Source organism: Gracilinanus agilis, chromosome 2 (genome assembly GCF_016433145.1).
Source record: "Gracilinanus agilis isolate LMUSP501 chromosome 2, AgileGrace, whole genome shotgun sequence".
NCBI lineage: Eukaryota > Metazoa > Chordata > Mammalia > Didelphimorphia > Didelphidae > Gracilinanus > Gracilinanus agilis.
The window spans coordinates 229,441,814-229,461,023 of NC_058131.1; the positions used below are offsets into that span (position 1 = coordinate 229,441,814).

General features: G+C 37.6%; 1 protein-coding gene across 1 annotated transcript in view; it reads right to left on the reverse strand.

The window, feature by feature from the left end:
• CLIP4 (CAP-Gly domain containing linker protein family member 4) overlaps nucleotides 1-19,210 on the reverse strand; it is an 81,592-nt gene that overhangs the window by 9,094 nt on the left and 53,288 nt on the right. Inside the window, exons 5-8 of the mRNA XM_044659595.1 lie at nucleotides 9,566-9,655; nucleotides 8,891-9,034; nucleotides 3,836-3,964; nucleotides 188-311 (exon numbers count right to left, since the gene is read on the reverse strand). Coding sequence (XP_044515530.1) covers nucleotides 188-311; nucleotides 3,836-3,964; nucleotides 8,891-9,034; nucleotides 9,566-9,655 — 487 coding nt within the window. The remainder of the gene's footprint in view (nucleotides 1-187; nucleotides 312-3,835; nucleotides 3,965-8,890; nucleotides 9,035-9,565; nucleotides 9,656-19,210) is intronic.

Here is a 19,210-nt window from a genome sequence, read left to right on the forward strand (position 1 = left end):
GCAAAAGGAAATTTTGCCTTCCATGATCCCTCCCTCTAAAGAAGGTAGCTAGTTACTTAACCCCTTAGAAGAAGGAATGAATTGCAACGCTCCACTCTAATATTAAAGGAAGAATTCTAACTGCAAGCAAAAGCCAGTTAGAAACTATGTGCTTGGGAACAAATATATAGAAATATTCCATTTTTACCTCTGCACCCTGTTTGGGGGAGCAAATATTCCATATCTTGGTTGACAAGTAAAGTACTGCACCCCTCCAACGGAACCATCATTCTTGCCATAGGGTTTTTCAAGCTCGATGCCACACCAAACTCCTAGAATATGAACACCAAGGTTAGGAAGCATCTAAAACTTCCTCACAGTCAGTGGATTAGTCCTGGGTCCAATGAAATTGAACATTTTCAGAGATTAATCTAAGTGATGGAACATGGAATATGGGCACTAAGTTGGCAAATGATAAAAATTAGTTTGCAGAAAAGTAGTCAGAAACAACAACAACATAATTTAATAAACATAACAGCAGAGTAGTACATTGGGGAAGGAAAAATCAACTAGAGAAATTAACATTTGGCATGCACTAATTCTATGTAAACATAACCAAAATATATCCAGGAGCTCTAATAAATACAAAAATTAAGCCAAGATAAAAGTAAGCATGATATTAAGACCACAAGACTAAACTGGGGAGCTATAAGAATACCTAATATATATATTCACATATATATATTCTTATATATATAAGAATAAGGTAAGGCTGCCACAACTAGCATCTGCCCTATAATGTTGATTACTGAGTCTAGTTCAATGCTACCCAATTAAAGTGGAGCATGTAGAATAGGAAGGGGATGCTGCAGAAAGCACCAAAATGGGTGGTGGGATGGAAAGTATGACAGAAAAAGGAATCTCAGGAGGAAATCAATTAGTCCAAGGACTGAAAGAATGTTCAGGCAAGGTGGCAAACAGCTATTTTCTAAACTGACCCTGAACAAGAAATAGTATTTTTTAACATGGGAATAAAGGGATTTAGATTTGATCTTATGAATTTTCCAGAAGGTTTTTAAGTGCTTTTAAGCTGTGTGGCTAGGGAAGTCATCTAACCTGTCTGCCTTATTTATTTTACTGTAAAATGAAGATAATAATAGCATCTCCCTCTCAGGGTTGTTATGAGGGTCAAACGAGATAATATTTGTAAAGCACATAGTGGGCACTTAAATGTTCTTTCCTTCCTCTCTTTGGCAATCATTAAAATACAATAGGTCTTAACATATCTATAATAATTTAAGTATAGTTTTATAGAACAATGGGAAAAATTGGGTACAATGGGTATTTTAACTAAAAACACTTATGTAACACTTTGAAATTTCCAAAGAATTTTGCATACATCATCTCATTTAATTTTCTTTCCAATCTTAGCCATTATTATCCCCATTTTAGAAAGAAGGAAAGTGAGGGTCAGAGAGGTAATGTGATGGTTCCTGGTCACAAAGCATCAGAGGCAGGACCAGACTCCTCCTTTCTCTATTCAAGATAGGAAAGACTAGGTGAGGCAAAATGTGAAATTACTTTAAAATATAAAGGAGAATCAAATAGAAATAGTGTCTAGGTATGACCTGTTGTGAAAAATAGAAAATGCAAATAAATATTAGATCTAAATATTATAAGTTATCAAATTCCTAAATCAGTGTCTTTTCTTAGGTGTTTGATTTAACTAAATAATGACAGGAAAGGTAATCCAAGGGGAAATTTTACCATTTCTAAGTTGTTCTCCATGGTCAAAGACGATATAATTTTCCACATTTGAGAATGCAGTGAAGAGACTATAACCAATTCCTTTTCTACGTACAGGCTATTCACTAATGTGGAACTACAAAGCTGGAAGGAGACGGGCCTGTCACGGTTCTTAGTTCTTCCATTTAATGTCTCATAAAAATAAGCCACACATGTTCTAAGTCAGGTGGCTCTATCTGGCCCTGCTATCTTCCACAGCACCTCAGCTCTGCTGTGTACCTGAAGTTACATTTCAATGCTCTTAAGACAGGTCTGTCCTGGGAGCTCACCATGGAGCACATGCTCTGAGCTGCCCCAGGAGAGTCCCTGCACCCATGAAACTCCAAAGGGCTGAGCAGGGACAAGCAATGCTATGACTACAGTCTCTCTGCTGATGAGCCCCACTTATCACTTATTGTTTATTATAGTTCATGGGTGGCACATAAAACTGCTCAGAAAGAGAGATGGAACATCTTTAACAGATCAAGGTTTTGTAGCCACATCAAAGATCAGAGACTGCACTGCCTGTTCTGAAAACTGATGTTTTCCATTTTTGTCTTTGTACACTTATCACCTATCACACCGTCTTGTACAGAGAAGGCATTAATAAATGTTTACTTGATTATAAGTACCATATTTGACTAATCTCCAAAAATATGGCACATCTAAAATATGACAGCAAACATTTGGTAAGCACCTATTAGATACAGAATGCTGTGCTAGACATGGAGAGAGATGCAAAGTTCAAACAGACAGAACGCCCGACTTTATGGAATTTGCCATATTATCATCCCCCCAAACCTCAGAATACTTGACAGAAGTTTAAAGAGAAAAGTCAAGTAAATAATTTTTTTGAACTTCTAAAGATTTCAGGATTAAAAATGGATCTTAATTAGTAGCTATATGGTCAAAATATTTTGCTTTGCTAGATTGAGTAAAAAAAAATAGTAAAGATACATGGTCTCAGAAGAAAATACCCTTTCTAGAAAGTCATCTAGGAAAAAGCCTTTCTAGTCTTCAGTCTCCTAATCTGGGAAATGAAAGGGAAAGGTCTCAATGACCTCTTAAGTCTCTTCCAGCTCCAATGATCTGACTAAGCTGTTCTTTGGGAACAATCAATAGGAAAAGACTAGACAAACTCAATTGCCAACTGAAGAATTGAGAGATAACAGTGAATTCTAAAAAAGGAATCAGCCCACAATCAACCTGAGGTATTATAATCAAAAACAGACAGGTAAGGGATGAAAAGGACAGAATACTATATGCTTATTCCTCATCAATTTTTCAGGATACATTTTCTTTTTGAAATATTGCAATGCCACCATGTGTCAACGTGGCAATACTGCCACTTTAAATTTTCAGCACACAGCTTCACTTGGCATGGAACTACTAAGTTTCCATTTGAAAGTACAATAATGCAAAGTACATGAAAGTGTTTTGTAAACTGTAAAGCTGCAAAGCATTAAATAAATATACATTATTAGTAATAGAAAAGTACAAAATAGTCTCTTTTACATAAAAGCACAAGATTAAGTCTGATTTTTTAATCTACATGAGAAGTCCAAAAATAAATATATGCACACATAAATGTTTAAGTGTACTGTGCATACTCAAGCTTTTAGTTTGCTTTAGTATAGCATGATCAAGCAAAGTCACTCTTCTGGGAAAATAGGATTTTCTATTCCCTTCAAAGTTATATAGTCAACTCTTGGTTGCCTGAGAGAAAATTATTCATTTTATGGATTATCCCAGGGGAAAAAACATAATCCCAGTCTTGTTTCTCTCACCTAGCATGATCCCCAGCAGCAAACACTAAGTGCACAGCAGGAGAATACAGACTAAGGTGATTATTAGTCTAAGAGAAACATAAATGCAAAGATAAATCTTTTGGGGAAAATCAGATTAATATTCTTAAAATAAGTACAAATGGTTTGAGGATTATCCATTGTTCCATATGTTCATTGCCACTGCATCCTCTGCTAAGAGAGTTGAATGTAATTCATTTTCACAGATGGGAAGTTCTGAAATTTCTTCTGAATTGAAAGAAAATAAATAAACCAAAATAAGCTACCTGGTGCAAAGTTTGTTGTTCCAAGGAACCTGACTGTGCCAGTCCTCTGGCCTACCACCAGCACTCGGTCTCCAACATGAATTTCTTCATCCCGTTTATTTCCTGCAGATGTAACTGAAGTAGTAGACCCTGCTTTGCAAACAAAATAATGAGTCAATATTGGTCCCAGTTTGAAGAGAAATAAGCATGTTAGGCAATTAAACACAGCCTTAATAAATGACCCTAGGATTCCCAGGCTGTGGCAGTATCACTTTGAACTGCATTTCCATGCCTTAGCACATAGTTGTTTTTTTTGCTAGTCATTGTGGATAAAACAGTTACTATACTGAGGCAATCTACACAGAAACCTTTCTGAATGTGGCTAGACTGATCTTTGGATGCCAGGTGTAGATTTAGCAAGGCTGCCCAGAGCAACTACTCTCTGGATATGGCCTTAGAAAATTCAGAAGCAGGTCTAAACTACAGTAAGGCATCTAAATAAGACATCAGCAAGAAACTATGGGACATACCTTCTCAAAAACCTAACACAAGCCTAGGCTACAGTGTTGGAAGTTTGTGTCTGGATCCCAGGAAATAATATCATTGCAAGCTGGCCTGGGCAGACAACGTTAGGTCTGTGCTCAACTCTTGGTGCCATGATTTAAGAAGAACAATGACAAATTAGCACATACAAAGGATGGCAACCAATATGATGAGGAGTATGGAAACTACAAGTGAAGAATGATGAAAGGAAATAGGAATATTTAGTCTGGAGACACATAACTGCTCTCTTATGATATTTGAAAGACGATCTTAGAGAAAAACAAATAAGCTTGTTCTGAGCTATTCCAAAGGTGAAAACTATGGTCAACAGATAGAGGTTAAAGACAGAATGATTTCCACTTAAATAAAAAAAAATGGCAATTTGGCTGTGTACAGAACAAAATCTAAATTCCTGTTCCTGACCATGAAAATAGCTTGAATGTACTCTGGATCTTGGGACAGTGAGTTTCAAAGAGTTTACAGAAAAGATAAGCAGAATTCCAAGGTCTTCTCTAGGCATCCCCCAACCCTGAAAGATGAACTCTCCCACCCCAAAAATTTCTATTACACTTTGGGCTTCTCCCTTGCATTTATCTTCCCAAGAAGAATAGAAAGCTCTCCCAAATAAAATTCTAACAACACAAACATAAATGATTTCAATGTAGAAGGAAGTCAGGAACTGTCTAAAGAGGAAAATAGGGAACTCATCAACCAACTTATATTTTTAAAAGAGGTAAAGACAATGCAAAACAAGTCAGTTAACTGAAAACAAATACAAAAGTCTTATAGTGGGGCCAGCTAGGTGGCTCAATGGATGGAGAGCCAGCCATAGAGATGGGAGGTAATGGGTTCAAACCTGGCCTCAGACACTTCCTAGCAGTGGGACCCTGGGCAAGTCACGTAATCCCCACTGTCTATTTAGCCTTTATTGCTCTTTTGCCTCAGAACCAATACCAGGTATTGATTCTAAGACAGAAGGTAAGGGTTAAAAAAAGCCTCATTGTCTTTTAAGAAGGTATAAAATTCAATATAAAAAACAAAAAATGGGAGATTTTTTTAAAACATATTGAAAGTAAGAGCTAAAACTGGAAAAAACAACTGTTAGTTTGTGGTGGGTGGGGTGATAAACAGCAGATAACTAAGAGAAGACAGGAATATTCAACCCTGCTTTTGCCTCTGATTTCTAGTAGAAGCTGAGAATGCTCTTTTAGAGTATATAGAACAAAATCATCAGTTACCTGGAAGTTTGAATACAGATAATGCTAGGAGACAACAAAAGATTAGTTAACTGCCCTCACTGAGTTCAAGTCAACAGGCCTAGATAACTTCCATAAAGGGTGCTGAAAGAACTGATGGAAGTGACTGTCAAATTTCTGGTGGTAATTTCTGGAAAACTGTTGAAGAAATGAAGGTTTCTACAGCAGTAAGTAGGTAAATGCTACTCCAGTTTTTTTTTTAAAGGAAGGGAAAAACCACACATGTTAAAACCAGTGGAAATGTGAGTTAGCAATGGGTGGGGGGGAGGAGTTTGAGGGGGTGAAGGGTAAAGTAAAAACATGAATTATGTAACCATGGAAAATTTTCCTAAAAATAAAAAATTAATCAAGTAAAAAAATAAAATAAAATAAAGGAAGGGGATAGATACTTCAGACTCTAGGGAAGTGAGTTTGACTTTGATCCCTAGAACAACTCCAGAATGTTTTATTGAAGGGATGGTCTCTTTAGAAAATCCCTATTTAGAAAATAAGGCAGGGATAACTAAGCAGCAACATGACTTCCTCAAGGACTGTTTCCTTATCAACCATTCTGGAATTTATTTTGGAATAGGTCACTAGGTTGCTAAAGGAGGCACCAGAGACATAGTAAGCCTGAATTTTAGCAGAGTTTTGACAAAAATCACTTGTGAAAAGAAGATGGAGAGATGTGGGGGAGATAATAGTATATTTACATGGCTTTAGAATCAATTGAATAAACAGGCCCAAATAGTAGAACTGAAAATCTCCAGGTGGTATGTCATGGGGTGCCCCAAGATCTGACCTCAGCCATATGCTGTTTAATTTCTGTCAGTTACTTGAAGGAGTGCATAACTTGCATGAACACCTTTATAGCCAAGCAAGATGAGTTCGATGAGTTCAATCTATTAAGATTAAATTTAACATATATATATATACACACACACATTTATATGTTTCCGACCTTACATTTTGAGCTCAAAAAATTAAATGTACAAGTAGAGGACAAAAGAGGAATACCTAGACAACAACGTATATGAAAAAGATATGGTTGTAAAACTATTTCCCCTCATTCATTTGAAGAGGTAGGGGGTCCAAAGAAGTGGAACACTTTTTATTGTCAATATTTTTTAATATGCTTTTTCAATTTTATTGATTTTTTCTTTTTTAAAAAAAATATTCATCATAAAGGATGCCTCTCAGGGAGGAGAAGGGAGAGAAATACAGGGAAAATTTTAAATTAAACCAAAAGTTAACAATTTTTTTTCAAAAGGTCTGAGTGTTTTTGTATAGGATGAACTCAACACAAATCAATAGTGGAATGTGAAAGCCAGTTGCCTAAAAAGAAGAGTATCAAGAACAAGGAAGCTGTAATCCTACTATCCACCATCCTACTCAGATCACATCTGAAATGCAGTGCTGATTACAAAAATGAGATCATGTTTTAGAACAAACCTCAACGGGGCCCAAAAAGATGTGGAGATTATAAACCATGCCATAAAATGATTAGGTGAAGGGACCAGGCACCAGGTTTAGTCTGGAGAAGCAAAAATTTAGTAGGAATATGCTATCTATCTTCAAGGACTTGAAAGGTTTTTGTGTGGAAAAGAGAAATGACCAGGTCTGCTTAGACCCAGATGCCAAAACTAGAAGCAATGGGCCCAAGTTGTAGAGAAAAAAAATTTAGCTCAACACAAGACAGAATTTCTAAAGAGAACTGCTCTCAAGTTACCAAAGATGTCAGAGGTAATTTCTGTTCATATGGTTGGACTAGACATCCTGGGAAGATCATTTTAATTGCCTTTACAACTCTGAGACTCTGAGCTGCTCCCCTATATTTGGTTACCATTCACTTTCCAGCTTTATCTCATGCTGTTCCTTCTCCCAAGCTATCCCAGCCCCACTCTACTGTGTGTTGTTTCCCATTCTTGGGGCTTGGAGGAGAGGGTCTTCTCCCACATCCTCCTGCCATGCCCAGTTTTTGTTGTTCCTCACAAGTGGAATGTACTCTCCCCACCCCCCTCCCCTTTATTCTAGCTTTAGTTTCCATGTCTGTAAAAGGTAAAGGTTTTCACCATCCACCTTGTTGGGTCATTGTAAGGAATGTGTTTTGCACACCTTAAAACTCTTTACACATGTGAGTTATGATGTCGCTTAACTTTTACTGCATCTTGTTCTCCATAAAGATATCCTAACAATGTAATAGAGGTTTTCTTTTCCCAGAAAGTTCCATGAATAATATGAAGTTTGATCCCTTTGGAGCCCTCATGGTGAGTGAAAAATCATTCCACTCGGAGCCAAGAGAACTGAATTCAATTTCCAGCCTTTACACTTATTAGTTGTGGACAAGTCATTTTAATGTCTCTTTATCTCAGTGTCCTCATTTGTAAAATGGGGATACTAATACTTTACTATCCACCTATCTCCATAAGATTATCATGAGGAAAGATGTAAAAAGATCTATATAAATGTGAGTTACTACAATTAGTTCTTCAAAGGCCTATTCAGGTACCCCCCACTCCCCTCCCCATGATGCCCTCTAAAGACCTGTCTAGCCACCCCCAAACCTGACAGCTGAAGATGTTTAGTACTCATTCTGGACTTCTCCTTTACATTAATCACATTTTACCTTGATCAGAGCTAATTGTGTTTGTTATCTTCTCTGCCCTATTAAATTGTAATTTCTTGAGAGAAGGGTCTGATTTGAGCTTGTCTTTATATCCTGTAATATATATATATATATATTACATGTAGCAGACATTTAGGGAATGAAATAATAAAACTGGGTATGAAAAATGCTTCGTAGTAAAACCTATTACTGGAAGTATTCAAGCAACTATAGAAAAGTTGACCAGTTGGCACAAATGTCCTCTCACGCCACTCCCAATTCCAAGCTCCAAAACTCTTCTGTGACAAGGACACTGACTGTAGGAATGAAGCAAATGCTCGGCTGAGCACACAATGATCAGGAGGAGTGGCTTTTTTTCAAGTGACTATGAATCTGAGTCAAGATTGCAAAATATAAAAGTTCTGTAAACAAATAGCTCCAATTACAAGGCAAATGATCATTTCTCCATGTGCAAGTGATAGGAAGATCTGTAGGTCATCAACTGGTTCTTTTGGCTACATACCCCAAAACAGATCTTAACTGAAGGAAGTGTCCCTTTAGAAGTGAGAAAAACAGCAATATTGCCTGCTTCATATTTTAAAGATATAAGTCCACCTAAACTGAACCATCAACAACAACAAAATACAAAGGAAAAAAAACACCAAAAAACCCAGGATGAAAAGTCACAGATACCAGCACTGGCTCTCGATGAAATGGAAGAACTTTTCATCGTTGCCTCCTTATTACTGTTGGTTGGATTTGATTTCTTGGAGTGAATCTGTTTGTTGTCCAGAGAGGATACAGAAGAGGAAGAACTCATAGATGCAGGTGGGACAGCTAAAACAGAGAGAGAAGAACGTCAAGAGGTGGCACAGAGATAACCAGATGAGAGGAGCATCTAAAATAATCCTTTTGGGTTTCCTGCAGTTGGGTGAGATAGAAGGTGTAGGGAAAAGAGTCCTGAACTTAGTCTGAAAACCTCTGTTCAAGGCTCTTTCTTACTTGTGCAATTCTCCTTTTTTAAATGGCAGTAATAACTACCCAACCTTATCTCATCAAAATGTTCACAGGGTTTTATGAGGATCAAATGAGAATTTATATGAAACCATTGCCAAAACTTTATAGCACAACAAAAAATGCATGGCCTTTCTTAAGTGGACTGTGGATGTTAATATTATTTGTAAATAATGTTTCACAAATAGTGCAAAAATAAATATTGCAAGTCTTTGCTGGAAAAGTGATAACTAATACTATTAACTAGAAGAGATGCTTTTGCTCTGTGTGAGGCACTGTGCTGGCAGGATAAAAGTGACAAAACAGTAGATTAACATAATAAACAAACATCTTAAAAATGAAATACTATGTTACCTTCCTTCCCAGGTACGGTTTTCAGTCCTTCACCAGGAGACAAGAGAGGTGTTGATTCTGAACCACCTTCTTTTTTTGACGTTGTTAATCCTGAAATAGAAAAGCAACATTTTTTTTCATAAAACAGGAGAAAAATTTAAATAGTTGGAGATGAACATAAGCAAGCTTTCAAAAAAATAACAAGCTTGGTTGCTTTTTTAAAATACTATGCTGATCACTAATATTTGAAAATAATTTTAAGAAACACTTTTTATGTTTATAATTCCAAAGCATTTCCCCTCCCCATGTCTTACATTCTTGGCTCAAAATCCAAATGATTGGAACGTTATAAAAGCACTTTTAGAACAACTCTGTAGAACCAATTGATCCAGTTAAATGTTTCAAATGCTGATACCTGTAGACCTGAAATCTTTGTTTTCTAAGACCTGCCAATTACCAAGTTTCACTAAATCCAAATTATAAGCCAAAAAAATCAAGCCTACAGATTTTTGGTGTTTTGGTTTTGGAAGATCATCCTGCCCACCTAATAAGAAATGAGCTCTGCCTGATTTGAACTTCCCTGGCCCTTAGTCATATTATGGAGGAGACAATTGGTGGTATAGTGGATAAAGCACCAGGTCTGGGGTTAGGAAGACCTGGATCCAAATCCAGCTTCCAACACCTGCTAGCTGTGAGACCTTGGGCAAGCCCATTAATCTCTGATTTCCTTAATTGCAAACTGAGGTAAAAATAGCTCCTACTTCCTATAATTGTGAGGATTAAATGAGATAATATGTGTAATGCACGTGGCACAATACCGAGCACATAGTAGGTACTTCATAAGCATCTAATGATTGCTGACATAGTTTCCAACTGCAAAAAGGAGATAATATTAACTTCTACTTATAGGACTGTTGTGAAGATCAAATGAGACGCTATTTATAAAGTGCTTAGCAGAGTGCCTGTTATACAGTAGGCATCATATAAATGCTTACTCCATTATGTATTTTCACACCCCATTTTGTATTCTATTTGTGAAGATAATTATCTATACCCATGATGGTGCACCTGTGGCACAGGTACCAAAGATGGCACACAGAGAGCTCTCTGTGGGCACGTGCCATCACACACCAGAGTCAGTTACTAGAAAGGCAGTGGGACTTGGGCAGAGCTGCTCCCCTCCCCTCTCCACCTAGCCTCCCCGCCTCCGCTTCCTCCTTCCCCTAAGCAGAGCGCTCAGGCCATTCCCCTCCCTTTTATGGGCACTGCACATGGTATCTAAAAGGTCTGCCATCACCGATCACAGCCTTTCACAATACAGTAAAGTCCTTGAGTGTAGAGATCATGCAGTAATCACCTTTGGAGCCCTGTAGTGTATAACAAAATGTTTTAGACATAGAAGGTGCTCAACAGATTTCACAAAGCCAATGAAGCCAATGTTAGACAATGCCTTTACAGAACATCCCTGATATACGGCTCTCTAGCCTGTTCATGAATACCTGTAATGCCGGAGAATTCACTATCTAACAAATCAAACATTTCATTACTAGCTATTAAAATGTTAAGTTATAAGCATTTATGAAGTATTTTCTTATTATTAGGGCATCAGGACTAGTGCTAAGTATTGGGGCCATACATCCAAGCAAACAAGATGGACCCTTTCCCAAAGAAGCTCCTATCCTGCAAAAAAAAAAACCCTATCTCTATGCAGAGTGGAAGGAAGAAAAGGTGGCAGATGCTGCTTCAGGGCATGACAAGAAGACTTGGGGAAGTTTAGGCCAAAGATGTTTTTTCTTGTAATATCTCCCCATTATTTCTAGTCCTGCCCTCTAGAATAAGAACCATTTTATTCCTGCCTCCTTGGTGTCAGTCCTTCAAATGTTTAAAGTTAGACAACCTGAGTAAAAGCTCTAACTCTTTAACTGTATCACTCATCAAACCTTACTTACACCTCTGAGAAACTATTTTTCCTCACCTAAAATATGGGATGGATAGCCTGGCACAGTGAATAGAATGTCAGGCCTGCAGTCAAGAACATTCATCTTGAATTCAAATCCAGCCTCAGACACTTACTGGCTTGTGTGACCCTGGGCAAGTTGTTTAATCCTGTTTGTCTCAGTTTCCTCATCTGTAAATTGAGCTAGAGAAAGAAATGGTAAACCGCTCCAGAATTTTTACCAAAAAAAAAACATGGAATCATGAAGATTTGGACATGACTGAAAATGAATCAGTAACAACAACAAAAATTTTAATGGGATAACAGTATGTGTATAACATGATAGCAAAAATTAAAACTCCAGAACCATACTGGTTCCACCCTTCTGGTAGCTCTCTATTATTCTTATATTTCAATATTGCTCTTATTCTGTGATTAATAACTAATATGAAAAATTCAGAAAAGTATGTGAAGACACATGAAATGATACAAAGTGAAGTAAATGGAACTAGGAAAACAATAAACATAACTAAAACAATGTAAATGTAAATCAAAGGAATAGCAACAATTTAAAAGACTCCTAAACTGAATTCTAACCCTGTATGGAAAAATTCACGACTCTCCAACCTTTGCAGAGAGAAGAAGCTGTGGGTATAGAACAATGCATATTCTATCAAACTTGGATAACTTGGTTAGTTTTAATAACTTGCCTTTTTTCTTTTATTCTTTTCACAAGGAAGGGGAGGAGGAAGGATTATATTTGGAAATGAAAATAATATAAAAACCAAATAATAGCAGTAAAAATATTTTAAATATAATTAAAGAATGGCCCACAGGTTCTCCTTAAAGAAGGGACTTGGTAGAATTAGTTTTATTATACATCCAAAAGTAACATGAAACATCAATTTATGGGATATTTCTTGATCTCATGGTAAATATTTAATAACAAAAGAGCAAGAAAATGGGAAGGACAGGGAAAGGGATATACCTTTATAAAGCATCTATTATGAGCCAGGCACTGTGCTAAGCACTTCACAAATATTATCTCATTTGATCCTCACAATCACTCTGGGAAGTAGATGCCATTGTTATCTACATTTTATAGACTAGAACAGTGATGGACAAACTTTTTAAAGAGGGGGCTAAAGGAAAGGAAATGCTCATCTGTCAATCTGTTTCTAAGGCAACTCTTTCGAAGTTTCATTGTATTGTATCCTACTCATTGTATTCGTCAGATTAGGAATAATGTCCCTCAACCCGATAGAACATTTCAGGGGGCCATATCTGGCCCGCAGGCCATACTTTGCCCATCACTGGACTAGAAAGCTGAGGCCAACAAGGGTTAAGTGAAAATAATTGCCAATATATATTACAGAGGATGAAGAAGTAGAGATGTTAAAAGAAAAAAGTTGATTCTCCAGTCACCAAATGAATCTCTGATTTCTTCCAATTCCTTCCAATAGATCCCAACCCCTCCATGCCTGACCATTCTGTATGATTCTTATTCAGGTCTTCCTCTGATATATGTCTGAGACAGTTGGTCCACCAAATATTTTTGAGGAGAAGAGCTTTACTTTTTCTCCCTTGACACTTCCAGGATTCTTTGATAAAACCTACCAAATTATATCAGTTTTTCGAAAATCTGTTATTTTAGCGGAAAAGTAGACATAGTGAAAGATAGAAAAATTACTAGACAATATGGGTCAGGAATAAGAAATGAGAAATACTGGAAGAGGAATGGCTTCTCTTTCTCATAAGAATTACAGAGAAAACTGGCAGTCTAGCTTAGGTGGAGACCAACATCTCACACATTACAGATCATAATGAACTCAAAACAGTTATACCACCTGACGTATAAGAGTCCACATAAAAGATATAACAGCAGATCAAATTTCAAAGATTTTGCACAAACAGAATCAAAGAATACATAAATAGAAAAGAATCAAGAGAATTGGCACAATACAGAGTTGCCAAGTCTTAATGCAGTTTTAAGCTATTTGATAGCTTAAATAATGACTTTAATAACTCTGAATTATACCAAGAGTCTTGGCCCATTCTCTATTTGCAGCAAATATCACCAGTGAAATTCTGATATCCAAGATATACAAGGAGTTGACACAAATATAGACCATCAAGGGACTTTTCCCAAAGATAAGTGACCAGAGAATATAAACAATTTCTAATGGAATTGCACAAATAATAAACAATCACATGAAAATGTACTCCAAGTTGCTAATTATAAGGAAAAGGCACATTAAAATAACCCTGAAGTTTCACCTTACACTATGAAAACTGGCATCCATGATAAAAGATGGGAAGGAAAGCTAAAGTGGGGGAGGGATGTATGGTGATGTACTCTTGGTGGAGCTGTGAACTGGTCCAACAGATCTGAAATTTTGCAACACAAATGACTAAACTGCCCACAGCCTTTTCCCCAAGTGAGTTCACCATGGGGTATTATACCTCAAGAATGTCAAAGCCAGAAACAAAGATTCACTGCATATAGAAATATTCATAGCAGATCTCTTTGTGAGAACAAAGACCTAGAAACAGAGGGCATCTAGAAACAGAGGGCATCCATTGACTTGAGAATGGCTGAAAACCTTTGATAAATGAATGTAACAGAATCTTACTGTGAAATAAATACAATTACGAGAACTCAAAGAGAAATATAGGAAGTTTTATATGTAATGCAGAGAAAGAAGTACCAAGAGAACAAGATAAATTTAAAAGTAACAAAAGAAAATCAAATTTTAGTTGTTTGTCCATCATTTTCAAAGAGGACCAATGTCATCATAAGGATGATGTCCTGACTTGCATGTGAGTTAGATTTAAGTGAGGCAGAATTGTGCAAAATTGTCAGCTTTACTCTCTCTTCCAGGGTCATCCAAGCCCAATGAATGAACTGAATGGTGGAATGGTTGAATGAATGAATTTATTAAGCCCTTAATACATGCAATGCACTATGCTAATCAAAATAGGAAAAATAGTCCCTGTTCTCAAGGATCTGACATTCTAAAAAGGAGAGAGAATACCTATAAGAAGTTCCAATGGAAGTTGGATGGAGAAGTCCCATGGTAATGCTACCTCTTCGTATCAGTCTCTGATGTTGAACCATATGACAGTGTCAAAGACTTTGGCAATAAGAACATTTTTTCCTGTGTGTTAAGAGGCTGAGGCAGGAGTAGTTGCCAGGCTGCATTTCCTAGGATGATGGCTATGGGCCCTGGGAAGAAGCACTGTTATATCCAAGGCATGATAATGGTACATGCTGCCTCCTCTCTATCCTGCAGGGTACCCTGATTCTCCAGTAAGGCTCACCTACATGTCCTGTGGATGGTAGCTACTTGGTGGTTGGTGGGGATGGCAGGTCCTTATTCCAGAGGAGCTGCTGCTTCCCTGGATGACGGCTGTGAGGGCTGAGCTGGAAAAATGAGGGTTAGGGGGAACATCTGCTTATGCACCTCCTGCCAGCTGGCCAACAGTTGTTTCAGGCAGTAGTTAGGAAGATGGGCCCCTTCTCCACAATCATTTCTCCTCTCTGTGATAGCCATGGGTCTGGGAAAGAGGCAGGTCTGGTGGTTTGGTGGACACAATTCCCAAGCCTTTGGGCTCAGGGTCCTCAGCTGTCTTCATCAGGGTCTATGGGGAATTAGGGTGGTAGAGGCCGTTTCACTTGTCTGGCACATACTGCCTCCTGGCTTTCCCTCAGAATGCCTTGCAACTTCACATAATAAAATATATCCTTTCTTCCTCTCCACCACCAACACAGCAGAGAGATGAGGGATTCCATGGCCAGAATCAGATACATTCATTATATAGAATGTTTTTAGCTGTTTTTCTTTGTCAAAGGGGAGGGCAGCAATGACTCTAACAGAAAGCCAAAGGCATCAATAAAACAATAAGACAAAAATGTCTGAAAAATTAGTTAGCTGAAAAAGTGCTATGCACAATGATACTTCATACACATGGATTATCTAGTAATATATTCTAGCCTAACCACTAGGATGCTCTCTGTGCCACCAGCAATTTCAAGTCTTCAGAGAATGTGGTAGAATCTAAAAGCTGCGGCCACACATAATCACTAGGAGAACAATGGTATAAAAAGACTTTTGGAGATAGTATGTATGTTCTATCTTGCATATATGTGCTAATGGCTGCCTTTGATGAGCTACCTCCTCCTCCTGGAAGAAGTAAGATGCACTATTCTGCTCCTTTTTGTTTTTCTCATATGCTGTGAGGCTGCTCTCTTTAACATCACAGCAGATTTCAAGGAGGAAGCTTTGTGGTATTCTAGGGCTCAATACAAGAAGTGCCAGTTCATCTAGAAATAGGGGCATTTGGACAAACAGTTGTAAGAGGGAATGTCTTAGATTTGGCCTCTGCACAGGAAACCCACCTCAGACTGAGCAGTACTTTGGAGGAACATTTCTCTGATTAGGCCTAACTAGAGGCTGATGGTTTTTTGTTCTGTGATCATATCTACACCACAGAATCATGTATGATTTTAACATGTATGGGAGGCTACATGCTTGAGGAGTCTTCAAGGATGCCTTCTGTTACAGTAGACCAAATCTTATCTTGAATTCAACAAACAGTAATCATGATAGGTTCTTATATTCTCTGCATAGCCAGCTTAAATGTTACCCTGACAAATAAAAAAATTATATCAAAAGCTACAGAGGAAAGTTTCTATCACAATGAATGGATTCTCTATTTAAAATGTTAAGGAAGACATAGACAAGGACATATATATATACACATACATACAGAAAAAGAAGACATGGAGGGATTTGGGTCTGGGTTAATAGACATGACCACAATTAAAAGACCAGAGAGTCACATATCAGCCAAAGTGCTGTGCTCTGTGCCTGGAATGTCCTCTGTTACCCCCCGGATCCCACCATCCTTTAAAGCCTCCCTTAATGCTACCTCTTTCATGAAACCTCCCTCTCAGAAAAAGTAAAGACAATCCATTTGCCCTCACATGTCACCCTGTTTGGTTTATGCCACAGCCTCCCTCTATAAGCTTCAAGAGGTCCAGTATTATGTATGTGTGTGTGTGTGTGTGTGTGTATGTGTGTATATGTATATATATATAAAGACCAGCATCCATAAGAATAAGGAGAATCAGTTGGACTACTCCAAGGAGACCTCAAACAGCCAGCTAATTTTTCAAGAAGTAGTCCCAGGAACTTATTGGTGTCCCTAATTCAAAATTCATATTCTATTTAGTTCAAAGTCAAAGGATTGAAGGATGATACTACCTTAAGTGTACATTTAATCTTTCTTCCACAGTAGCTCGAAATTCCCAGTTCACCACACAAGAATTTTATTTTCCCTTACCATATTTTCCCATAGAAGCAAAAGGGGCAAATATTGTCCTCATCTTACAATAAATGAAAAATAAATGAGTTAATTCGAGTGAAAAGTGGCTTGACCTTGGCAGATAAGGCTTAGAAAGCAAATCATTTTATTCACAAACAACAACAGCAACAAAATCATACACACAGTTTTGCTTTTGGATGTAGCACTTCAAATAAAGCTAAAGGTTGAACATAATTCATCAAAATGTGTAATGATTATATTTCATATCTTTTAAAAGATAACAAAAGAACTGAAAGCCAAGGGAATGAAAGAAATTAAAGTGAGCAGCATAGACTAAATTCCAAAAAGCTATGAATTTTCAGATTCATTCTCCCACACTACCCAGTGAAATCAATTACACAGATTAGATCTAATGGACCCTTTGGCACAAGTACATCTTAAGACAAAGGGCTCAGTTTGCACCTCTATGTTTTATATAAAGCATATATCAAACTTGAGATTTATAATGGCAAGTAATCAGGTTGTATTATGAGAGGCTTTCAGGATAAACCTATAAGGAATGCATTATCATTCAGTTTAAACTGGAGTTTCTCAAACTAGGGAAAGAGAAGTGGTACACAAGAGAGTCAAAGAGAAATTCCAGGGAAATCCCAGACTCCCATATTTCCTAGGGGTGGGAAGTCTATACCATGTTTCCCAGACCATGGAATCTATGTGCTATCGGTAGAAATGAATTCTAACAGACACCTGACCCAACATTGTCCTCTGAAAGCACCTCACATGAGCTGCTTCTATCTGAACGCGTAAAAGACTTCATGTGCCTTATAAAAGCAGTATTTAGGCTGGACTTATCCTAGGAACTCTGGACTCTATTTCCCAAATACTCAAACACAAAAAGGCCCCTCTCAACTGGCAGCTTCAGACTTTTCATCCCTCTCTCTAAAAAGCACACGTGTAGGACATAATTGGTTTTAATCTTTTTTTTTCTTCTCTTCTTCCTATTAAAAAATTCTTTGTTATAAGAGATTTTTTTTCTGGGAGGAGGAAAGATACAAGAGGAAATGTAGATGATAGATAAAAGATAAATAAAAATATTTTGTTCAATAAAAACAAAATAAATGCAAGTACATATATATAGTTTCCCCAATATGGACATTCCTTGGGGTGATGTCTTTGCAGCTCTATCCTTACAACCTGACTTTTTTGATGAAAGGATGCAAGATAAAGAACAGGATGTAGAGGGTTACAGAATAACAAAATCTGATAACCAGTTGTCCTAAAACTTTTAAATAGTTATGATTCTAGACTCTTCTACTCTACCCATCCCCTCTTATCATCGCAAGGGCAAAAAAAAAAATCAACCCTCGAGGGATGATACACTTTCAGATTTTTTTTTTTTTCTGGGGGCTTTTGGTTGAACTACGAAACAGAAATCCTGTGATTTCATTAGCGTAGAGAGTTCCTGGTAAGGATACACTCTCTATAAATGCAGATCACCAACTATTCTTAGGGAATTGGTTGAAGAACAGTGAGAGGTTAAGGGATTTGGACAGGGTTTTATAACTAGTCAGTAGTCAAAAGTGAAGGAAGCATTTGGAAATAGGTCTTGATCAAGGACACATGACAAAATTAGTGGAAATGTGCTTCGGCCATGGGTGGGGGGAGTGCAGGGGGCGAAGGGGAAAGTAGGAGCATGAATCATGTAACCATGTTAAAAATGAATATTAATAAATGTTTTTTAAAAAGTGAAGGAAGCTGAGGTTTCTTGATTCTGAGGCTTGCTCTGTATCTAGTAATCCATTGTCTCTCAAACTTTTGGTTATCCCTTCTCCAACCTCCCATGGCTCCCCTTTCCCCAACTATCTCAGCTGAGATCCCTGCCTCTTATTTTACTGGAAAAAAATGAGGTCATTCACCATGAGTTCCCTCTTCTCCCCTCTTATTCATCTCCTCTCATTCTGATGCTTGTGGCCACTATCTCCTCTTCACCCTGTCTTACATGAAGAGGGAACCTTACACCTTGCCAAGGATGATTCTTCTACTCACACCAATGATCCAATTCCAACCCATCTTCTTCAACAGATTGCTCCCAAATCCCTGCCTATCTACTAGCTCCTTGTATAACTGCCTACAAGCATGCCCATGTCTCCTCTATCCTTAAAAACCTTTCATTTGATCTTTCTTTCTCCATGAGCATCCTATACTTCTGCTTTGTGGCTACACTCCTTGAAAACTCCGCTTCCTCTCTTCTCACTCTTCTTAACTCTTACAATTTGACTTTAAAACTGATCTCTCCAAAGTCACCAATAATCCTGCCAAATCTAGTAGCCTTTCTCAGTTCTCATTCTCCTTGCACTCTCTGCGCCTCTGGCACTATCCATCACTCTCTTCTCTTTGAAACT